Raw genomic sequence first — 10,622 nt, 5'->3', positions numbered from 1 at the left:
TAAACATTCAGAATTATGAAACAGAACGCAATAATAGCAGTTCTAACAACCTTCCAACTACAATAACTGACACGCAATTCGAAGGTATCAAACAAGATTTACACTGCCGGCAAAAGTTTAAGTGATATGACCCAAAACCATTACTTCTTAGCTAATTTGAGAATAGAAAAAGCTCAGAATTACATAAAACAGATTTTAATAGTCATTCATTGGCCTAAAACCAGGATAGGGCCCCGCAATAATTTAAGTCATATGGCCCAAAACCATTGCTTCTTAGCTAAGTTGCAAATAGAGAAAGCTCAGAATGATGTAACAATGATGATCTTTAATATTCATTCATGGCTTAAGACCATGATGGGGCTTCTCAAGGCCAAGCTAAATATCTCCAATGGCAAAATGGCAATTAAAATTCCGGCAACAGAAGCAACCAACGAGAATGTGAACGAGAAGCAGATAATTTAACCGAGCCTAAAAATAAATAAGCCAAGCTAGACCTGCCAAACAAATCTTCCAAAAAAGAAAAATTTCAACCGTAGCAAGCTAAAACCAAGTCAAATAACCTAGATAATAAAAGATCCAGAAGTACTAAGTATGCAAGGTCATTATAATGAGACAAAAGGCTCTCTTAGCCAGGTCTTCAACAACTTCTCCCACAGATGAAGAAAATAAAAGAAAAAGAAATAAATAAGCTTGTTGATATTCCAAAAGACAAGCAAATCTGAACGCAATAAATTGTTTCCAAGACAAATACAAGTTTACCAAAGTAGATCTCAGCCGGAAACCAACTCGCATGACATTCTGAAAATATTGAGCTTCAAATAACACCCCAACGGCCTGGATCAAGTTTCAACCAATCAAATTCCATGTGCATTTTTATTAAGAAATCAACTAGAACCTCCAATGTAAGCAAAGGATTAAATTTATACCACTCCAACAAAAATTGAGAAGGCATAGATGTAACCAATCCAAGCTGGATCACCTTGTTGCATTGACTGCAGGCAGTTCATTCAACAAATACGGGGAAATATTAGGTGATAAAGAAAAAAGATGGATCGACCATACATGTGTGCTTTAGAATGTGTGTTAGTTGGCCAATAGTAAGGGAAAACCGTAGATTTCTTAGTGATAGCTGTTTCTTTTACCACTGTGCCTGAATAACATGGGCTCTCCATCATAATTCACTCTTTTTTTTAACATACTTAGAATGAGTCAAGCAAGAATATTAGCATTAAGGAAATAATATAAATATAAAAGTATTTCCATTTAGAAGAGAAAATCAGAATATTTGCAAAGGACATAAGAGGATATTACAAGCATGAAGTGTAATTCTACAACAGGTATATGCAACATAAACAAAGGACTGCCATTCACTGATTTTTTTTACGTTTGACATCAGAGGTTAAGGAGAGCTTTCACTCACTAAAAAAGAAATGAGACAAACTTAGTTATTCAGAAACTTAAATAATTCCATACACTAAAAAGAACTTGATCACAGACTAATACAGAACAAAGCATAGATACAAGTAGCAAACCTGTAACAGTTGGTTCAATATAAGCGGCCCCACAAATTGAGAAAGATCGTTGCCAATCTACAGGTTTAAAGAACAAGGCAGCAGGTTTAATGGAGAAAATATCAAGGGTAATGCAATTCCACAACACACGCTAGCATTAGTGTACTGAGAAACTTCACATACCATTAGCAAATGAAGATTTAAAACAAGGACATGTCTAAAATATAGAAAAACAAATCTCCAAAACCATCAAAATTTCTATAACAGAAGACCATTTTTTCCTAGGCAATTTCTTAGGAGGGGATAAACTCCCTGGTAGGCAGGATTTGTGTTTCATACTCAGCCGGCAGATCTCTACCCTGCCTTACGGTGGAGTACCTGACCATTGGGCCCAGACCTTATGGTCAAATAGTGGAAAACATGAAGTGAGGATGCTTTGAACAGATTCTTTCACATTTAGGCTTACATTTTAATTGAGGATGCTATGAAACAAAATGATCAGGCGTTGCAAATAGAAAAGCCTCTCGGATGTTCATGTCAGAAGCATAAAAAGCTTGGAAGGATCGAAGCTGACACTTTCAAGACACACAAAGCATTGGACTTACCCAAAATTCTCCAAAAAATTTGACTCTATAAAAACAGCTTAGAGTACAAAAGCTCCATGAATACAAGGCATCAGAACACAATAAATAAATCCAGAAATTTCTGAAAACAGAGGTTGGTAAACAATTTGCAATTCATTAAAGATGTTATAACATTGTGCCACTCTAAGAATCAAATTAATTTTCCAAATAATGAATGCAACATTTAAGATGAGTTCATTACCTTCCAGAAGCCTCCCCACCAAAACCTAAAAACAGAGTAGGGGATGAATTAGACAAAGATGAAGATATACAAACTTTGCACAACACAGTATATAGTATTAACTATTTCAATAGATGAATGTCGTTCTCATCCATATACATACTAAAGGACTATAGCTCAAAAATTTAACTACTTTTGTATTTTGATAGTTTCCTCCAACAATATGTCAATCTCCACTACGAAACAATGTTACTACCACTTTCACTGCTATTTATCTAATTACTTGTCACTTTCCTTTTTTCCTGAAATTAGCTAATGAAATACTATCAACAAGAAAGCTACGAGCTAACTTAAGCCACACAACCAAAAACGATAAGACACATAAGTAAGCTATATTTTACTACCTTCCCCCAAGGCTACTATTCAATGCTCTTAAAAGCCATGGTTTGGGCCTTCGTGATTCCTCAGCCCAACATTTTTGAAACCTACGGAGTCAGAAACAGATATTATACATCCTTGTGATACATTAAATATTCAAGTATTCAATATAATTAGAAAGTCAGCACACACTTATTGTTTAGTGTTTCAGTCTGATCCCAAGTATCTAACTTCCAGACATCCTTCTCCGTGATAGGTCTTTTAGAGCCTTGCTTCATCAAGGGGCTTATCCAGGCAAAAAATATTTCTAGCAAAAGGGAAATGAACAAAAGAGAATTCATAACAAATCACAAGTACAAAATTTATTTGTTGATTCTCCATAGAGACCAACAGGTAGCATTAAAATACGGTAAACGATCGCTACAATGATCATCCTTATACCCATTTCTCCACCACAATAATTGCATGGTTAGAAAGCAGTAAGCAGATAGAATTACCATTTCAATTAAACAAGTGATGTCATCATTATTCGAAAGTTAAAATTGCTCATTACGAGTATGTAATACTGGCTGAACTGTCATATGTAGACCAACCCCCCCCCCCCCTCCCCCCGCGCCCCGCCCCCCGCCCGGCCCCCCGCCCCGTCCCCCCCTCGCGCGCCCGCCGCCTCCCGTCCCCCCCCCCGCCCCCCGCCGCCCCGGCCCCCCCCCCCCCCCCCCGCCCGCCCGCCTCCCCCGCCCGCCCCCGCCCCCGCCCGCCCCGCCCCCGCCCTCGCCCCCGCCCATGGCAGCATACAATTACAATTTCTCCCTTTTGAGAATAAGGATCTATATCTTAAGTAACATATAATGGTCATTCAGGGCTCAAAACTAGGCATCAAAGATAAATTACAGAAAGGTATACATACTGGAAAAGATATTAAAATTGCTCATTACGAGTATGTAATACTGGCTGAACTGTCATATGTAGACCAACCATGGCAGCATACAATTTACAATTTTCTCACTTTTGAGAATAAGGATCTATATCTTAAGTAACATATAATGGTCATTCAGGGCTCAAAACTAGGCATCAAAGATAAATTACAGAAAGGTATACATACTGGAAAAGATATTAACATGCCTCTCAGGACATATTTGCTCTCCTCCAGGAAGTTCTTCATATTCAGCATCATCCACAAATTCAGTCGGCGTTGGCGTATAACCGGGATAAGGATCCAAATCAGGAACATACACCAGCAACAATATGCCAAACAAAGCCTAAACCAAATCATCAGCCAATCGTTAATAGCGTAATCAGAACAGGATACAAGTAATTATAATTAATGCAATGTAATTATTGCATCACCCGCCATGTCATTATTGTCCTCAGGCCTTTGAGGCAAACTCATAACTGTCCCTAACAATAGCCTTTTGAGGATATAAAAGAAATGAAAGATAGCACACCTGCACAAAGACCTCACTGAAGTACAGATACAGGACAGAGCTGCACAAGTATAATACAAATGTGAGTGTATCAAGGCAAACTGTATTTATTGAAAAAATATGCAAATTTCAACACAGTAGTTGAGGGAAAAGGAAGAAGAAGAGAATCAAGACATGAAAAGAGGCCATCTCAATCCCAAACAAAAGCAGTTTAAGCATCCAAGAGAAGCATACCTATTGTAAAATTCCCTTACTGAAAGAATGAGATTGAGCATCACTGTATCCCCTATCAAAGTATAAATGAGGCCAAATCTGACAAACCATCGAAACTCACAAATATAGACTTTAGTTTCCACACCAATCATGACCAAAATAGAGCACCATGTGACAGCTTCCACAATCAAAGAAACAATCTGCACAACGAATGAAAATAAAAAGCCTTAGATATGATTTGCATTAGCCTACTGTACTAGATTAAATATGGCTGACAGATAAACTGCTCAAGCATTTTTAATTGACAAAATCAAGTCCTTGAAGATAACTTTTTCAACTTAGCATGAATAGACAGTCATGCTCTTAAGGGTTAAAAATCCTGGAATCTATAAAATCATTGTTAACAATAAAGTTTGCATCCTAGACTCCTGAATCCTTTAGAAAAAACATACTTCCATCAAGGGCAATAAATTCCTGAACAACAGGAACAGAGAATAGCACTAGAACCTAGAAAAATTCTTGAAAATAGTCAATGGAACAATTCAGACCAGCACACATCCTTTTTCTTCCCAGATGTATGTATACAACATTGAACATTGCAATGCCAATTGCAGCATTCAGACACAGAAAACTCCTTTATTCACCACAAGAGTTCAATTATCGAATCCTTCTCCAACCAAGAAGACTGATAATGAGAAAGAGCAGCTCGCTGTAGAAGAAACTATGCTACAAACTACCATCAATGTACCTAAAACTTATTCCATTAACATTATACAGAATAGATTAAAGTGTCTTTGCCACCCTACTTTGTGGAATTTCCTCCCTATCTTATGGGAAGAAAGATTGCATGTAGCCATGCTCATGAAATGCAGCTCAATGCCTATCATCTTATTCCATCCTCCAATAGGAATGAAAGCAGTTACACAAAAATATAACCCAATTTCACATTAAACTTGAAGCTAATTCATATCAAATTCAAACTACTCATCCAAAGGGTAACGTACAACAAAATATAGACGCAACCAAAATATCACCAAAGCCAACAAAAACAAATATATAAATGATTAGGCAGCATAAGGTTGAAAAATCTACCTCAAATGGAGCAAGACCAGGCTGTCCTTCCAAATTTAAAACTGATATCCCCATGATCAACCTGAACAAAGGCTCAGCAGTAGAATAAGCAGCCAACAAACCCAGCATATAATTATAATATTTAGACCTAAGACTGAACCGCTGAGCTTTGAAATCTTTCCTGATCAGCCATATCCGATAAACACAAAAACCCAATAACACCAAATGGGATATGGTGATGACCAGAGAATCAGTTGCACAGGGTGTGTATGCACCAAAGGCATTAGCCACTGCCCTTGTCCATACCCCATTAGCCACTGGTCTACAGTACCAAACCAATGGCTCAAAAGCCATTATTTCCTTGTTGCTTCTTCACACAATTCTCTTCACTTAAAAGCACATAATCCTCCAACCTCCTATATATTACTCATCATTCTGCCTGCGATAAATTTAAAATAAATTTAGCCTCAAATAAAGATAATCAAAATATATAAAGCATAAAGAGAGAGTATGTTCTTCCTTCCGTTTGCTTTTCGTTAAACTAAAATGGTGGTTGACCTTCAAATATTAAAGTCTTCTTCATTTTGCCATGTTTTCTCAGTAACCAAACAAAAACAAGTCCCCCACAAGAAGCAGTTATATCGATAAAAAAAAGGATTTTAACTAGAAAAAAAAAAAGCATTTATGATAAAACCCAAAGCCGGAAAAAAAATGAGGCCAAAACATACAAAAAAGAATTCGAAAGAAGGAAAATCAAAAGAACCCAAAATCATTTCATTAAAAAAATCAAAAATAGAAAAAATCCATACAAAAAAAAAGGGTAAAAAAATTACCTGTAATTCAAGGTTTGAGCTAAAAAACTTACAAGAAAGCTACAAAAATAAAGAACACAAGCTTTGTTGGATCAAAAAGCGAGTCAGAACAAAAAGGGAATCAATGTCTGGCGTTTCTAAAGCGACCAAAAAATCATTTTCGTTCTCCCAAAAAGGCTTACATGTTTTACGGACAGATTCTAATGCTCTTACCCTTTTCTTTATCTTTCTCTCTTTACTTTCCCAGTTGGATTCGAGAGGAGAATCGGATTCTCTGTCACACGAAGACACAACGTCGTTACTCGGTAGTACTACGAACAAATATGTTTATGAATATTTAAGGAAAACAAAAAAACAAAAAAGAGCTTCTGGCGACGAAGGATCTGCGTCACCGCTTACGAAGGTTTAGAGTGATGAATTTCAGGCGACGGGAAAAATTGCGTAATTATTAGTCAATAATTTATAAAGCGGAAAGTCCACTGTTTTGAGCTTTTGGACAATTGAAGACATTGGACATACCATCATTTTGTTTTTTATTTAGTCGCGTTGAAAGGGTATTTTTGTCATTTTATAATATGAGTATAGCTTTTCCTACGGTCATAGTCTCGTCAAGGTCCAAAATGTATGGTTCAATTCAAGTTACAATAATAAAATTAATGTTTAATTTTGAGATTTTGTAAATTTTGGCTATTGAAATAGGTTTTTAATATGTTAATACAATAGTTTAGGAAAGGAAATTGATTAGAGTATCTCATAAATAGCAAAAAAGTCTTCATAAATTTGAAATTAATAGCATAAATAATTAGAAAAAAATGTGAGATTTTTATTTTTTATATGAAAAATTTTCTTGAGAGAAAGCAGGTCGAGATTGGCCTATGTCTACTATTGATAATGATTTTTTCAATACGTAACGTAATAATACACATGTAAAATTAACTTGTGAGAACAAAAAATATGATTGTTTTAAAAATTTTATTGAATGAAAATAACAATTTAATTTTTTGTGAGAATCGAACTCATCTACAAAGAGTTAATTGACAAAAAAAGATATTTATAAGATATTAATTGAAAAAAAAAATCACAAGATGTCATGGTAAAAAAAAATTAAAATCACAAAAATGCAGATGAAATTGCCCCAAAGTAATAATATTTAGATGCTAATATAATTAAAGAGCAATTGTCTTTGGAGATTTATTTCCTTTATTTCAAAGTCCACCCCAATTTTTTTTCCTTTTTTGAAGTAAGTTTTTCCCTATTTTTATTATTGTTAATTTTTTTTATGATGTAATCATTACATAGTTCAACCTAAGAATTCAAATCGAATGTGAAGTCTAAAAAAAGTACTAAATTTTACATCTAAAATCATTTTCATTGACTCCAGACAAAAGATGCAACTTGGATTCCAAGAAAACTAAAAAGTATTTAAAAAAAAACAATATTTACCACAAAAATATTTTATGTGCATTTTATTTGAAAAAAAAAGAGTAATGGATCGCAAAGTGCATATTATTTTATAATTCTTTGACTAAATCACAAGAGGTTGGTAACGCAAGACGCCATTCTTTTCCTTATTTTTACTTTGAACGCATCTAATTGATAAAATATACATAGCCGCCGAAAAATTTATTTTTTATTACATCATAACCTCCTTCACGATAAGTTTTTAAATTTTAATTTTTATTTAAATAAGTCCTTATCTTAACGTAAAATTAATTATTTTAAAATTCAGTACTACTAAGTATTTTAATGACGTTTGGTACTGTACAATACAATGTGATTACAGGTAATATGATTGCAAACAATATCATTACAGGAAAAATAAAATTACAATGTTTAATATATAAATAAAATAATGATTAAAATGTAAAAAAGATAATATTGTAGCGTTTGGTTTACAGTATTGAGAATGTAATGTTAATTTTTAAAATTACCTATAGTTATTAAAATACAAGTTTAATATATTTATATTTTTTATTATTAATTTTTATATAATATTATCTCTTAAATATATTTTTATTTATTATTATAATTTTATATATTTTATTTTTATTTTTAATATATTTTTTACATTATATATTTTATTTCAATTTATTTTACTTATATTATTTAAATTTTTTATTTTTATTTTATTTTATTTTATTTTAATATTTTTATTTTAATTATAACATTATAAAATATTTTTAATAAAATAATAAAGTTGAAAGGTAAAAATATTTTTAAGAATATTGCAGACTCATTTGAATATGGTATAAAATTAAGAACTTAATTAGAAAAAAAATAATAGTTCAAACGGCCTAACAGGATTGAATGTTAGCAAATGAGTTGGATTTGATAACCATTGGATGATGTATACTATTTTCATTTGCCTTTTTTGAAAAAATAAATAAAATTGGGGAGGATATTGCAATTAAAGACAACTTTGGTGAAAAAAACTATGAACCCAAAGCAGGTACCAAATTAAGATTGGATTATGTGACTTAAAGAAATAATGGGATGTTAGGTGTGACTTGTAGGCATGACTAGCAGGAATCTGTCATATTCAATCACAATTAACAATATGATTTGGTTCCTAACCTCTCTTCCAATTTAATTAAGGTAATAATGGGCAACCGTGATGCAATGGATCATTGAATCATTGGAGACAACAAGATTTACGAGAAGGATGAAATTTTATTTTTTTTAATAATAATATATTTGATGTTGTCAATTTATATAACATTCAAAGAAATATTTTAAAATTTGTTTTAAAAAATTGGAATAAGTTTTTATTTTATTTAATTAAGTAGTTATACTTTTTTTAAAGTAAATTTGAGATAAATAGTATCATTTATTATTTTATATTATTCTTGTATTGATGTGATGTTAATATGTATGATCATATCTTCATGTCATATTAGTATGTAAAGTCATCATAGTTTATAAAATGTCACATAAAATAAAATAATAAATAATATTTTATTTAAAAATAAAAATTTATTAAAAATTTTAAAAAAATTTAAAGTTTTTTAAACATTATATGAAAAAAATTTCATCAAATTCAAACATAAATATTGAGTTTAATGTCTTGGCTTTATTAGGCAAAGAAAGTTACATGGTTGACACTTGCTACTCTGTAAGTAAGGTGTAATTATTTTGTGATTTTTTTTTTCTTAAAAGTAGATTTGTTAAATAGGCTAGAGTTATATACATAATCTACGATACTGATGATGACGATGATAAAAGGATCTTTTCTGTTCCTGTAATTGTGATGGCAGACAAGACTAAGTCCAATTTTCTTGTCCATTTTGCATTTATAAATACACGTACAGAGTGAGACATAAGCAAGGTTGGACCTAACGTTGACGGCAACCCTCGCTAGTTGTCAAGGCGTGAATCAAAAGATTCTGGCTAGCTATTTGTCTTTGTCTTATCACCAGAAAGGCTTCATCAATTGCCAAACCTGTGAGAAGTTTTGGCTTCCCATTATCTACATTGTAATTTTCTATGGCTATGCTTGCATTTCAATCGAATCACCCATTTTGATTGATGAAAACAAGATCCAAAACCATTGGTTGCTTGGCCTTTTTCTTGGAATTGTCTTTTCCCTTTCAAGGTATTAAAATTGCAGTGATTTAGATTCAAACGCTACTTCTTTTAGTTATTTTCAAGCCTAAATCATATAGTTATCAAAAATTTAAGTTTAAATTATTAATTGTAATTGACTGAAAACTTTAATATAAATCTTAATAATTTCATTCACATCTTACACGGGATAAAATATCACAAAAATAATAAAATAAAAATATAAAATTGACAGACCAATCAATTCTCATTAAATTCAACTATCAATTGTACTAGATATTTACTTAGAGAAATTTTAATATACATATATATATATATTTGTTACATGATTCATGTTAGAGCAGAGGTGGAGGGAGGGGACTAATAAGGGTTCTCATACCTCTAAAAATTTTAACATTTTATAATTTTTTTACATAACATACAAAAAAACTTTTAAATTATTCAAGAAAAATCAAATAAACATTTATACTTTTTTTTATGTTCAATTAAACTCTTGTATTTTTTTAGAATCAAATAAATCTTTATACTTTTTATTTTGAGTCAAATAAGTTTTTATAATTAAAAATTGATTTAGTTAAAATGTCATTTATTACTTTAATTGAGTGACGTTAATGTGACATGCTAAAATCTCATAATTGATTATAATATAATATATTAACATATCATAATTGATAATAATATAACATGTTAATTTTGGATAATAATTTGATCGTGTGGTATTTTTCACCACCTCTATCATGTAAATATAAAACGACAATTGATATTTTTATTAATAATAATTAGTCAATCATTAATTATAAAAAATTATTAAATTCAAAATAAAAATATAAAATTTGATTAAACGTAAT

General features: G+C 31.8%; 1 protein-coding gene across 2 annotated transcripts in view; it reads right to left on the bottom strand.

Moving 5' to 3' along the window:
* Window positions 1-6,700, bottom strand: part of LOC110418536 (ABC transporter C family member 2-like) — a 15,973-nt gene extending 9,273 nt beyond the window's left edge. Inside the window, exons 1-12 of one of the 2 annotated variants that reach the window (XM_021431285.2) lie at window positions 6,613-6,690; window positions 6,427-6,487; window positions 5,423-5,840; window positions 4,352-4,530; window positions 4,139-4,178; window positions 3,796-3,952; window positions 2,886-3,000; window positions 2,720-2,800; window positions 2,337-2,361; window positions 1,533-1,589; window positions 927-992; window positions 760-834 (exon numbers count right to left, since the gene is read on the bottom strand). In XM_021431285.2, coding sequence (XP_021286960.1) covers window positions 760-834; window positions 927-992; window positions 1,533-1,589; window positions 2,337-2,361; window positions 2,720-2,800; window positions 2,886-3,000; window positions 3,796-3,952; window positions 4,139-4,178; window positions 4,352-4,530; window positions 5,423-5,755 — 1,128 coding nt within the window. In that variant the 5' untranslated portion in view covers window positions 5,756-5,840; window positions 6,427-6,487; window positions 6,613-6,690. Of the gene's footprint in view, window positions 1-759; window positions 835-926; window positions 993-1,532; window positions 1,590-2,336; window positions 2,362-2,719; window positions 2,801-2,885; window positions 3,001-3,795; window positions 3,953-4,138; window positions 4,179-4,351; window positions 4,531-5,422; window positions 5,841-6,426 lie in introns of both variants that reach the window. The other variant, XM_021431284.1, reaches the window with a different exon arrangement.
* Window positions 6,701-10,622: the final 3,922 nt, after the last annotated feature.

This window comes from Theobroma umbraticum, unplaced genomic scaffold, assembly GCF_002168275.2.
Source record: "Theobroma umbraticum cultivar Fairchild unplaced genomic scaffold, ASM216827v3 scaffold_50.0, whole genome shotgun sequence".
In the NCBI taxonomy this organism is placed as follows: domain Eukaryota; kingdom Viridiplantae; phylum Streptophyta; class Magnoliopsida; order Malvales; family Malvaceae; genus Theobroma; species Theobroma umbraticum.
This window is presented reverse-complemented; position numbering and strand designations above follow the sequence as displayed.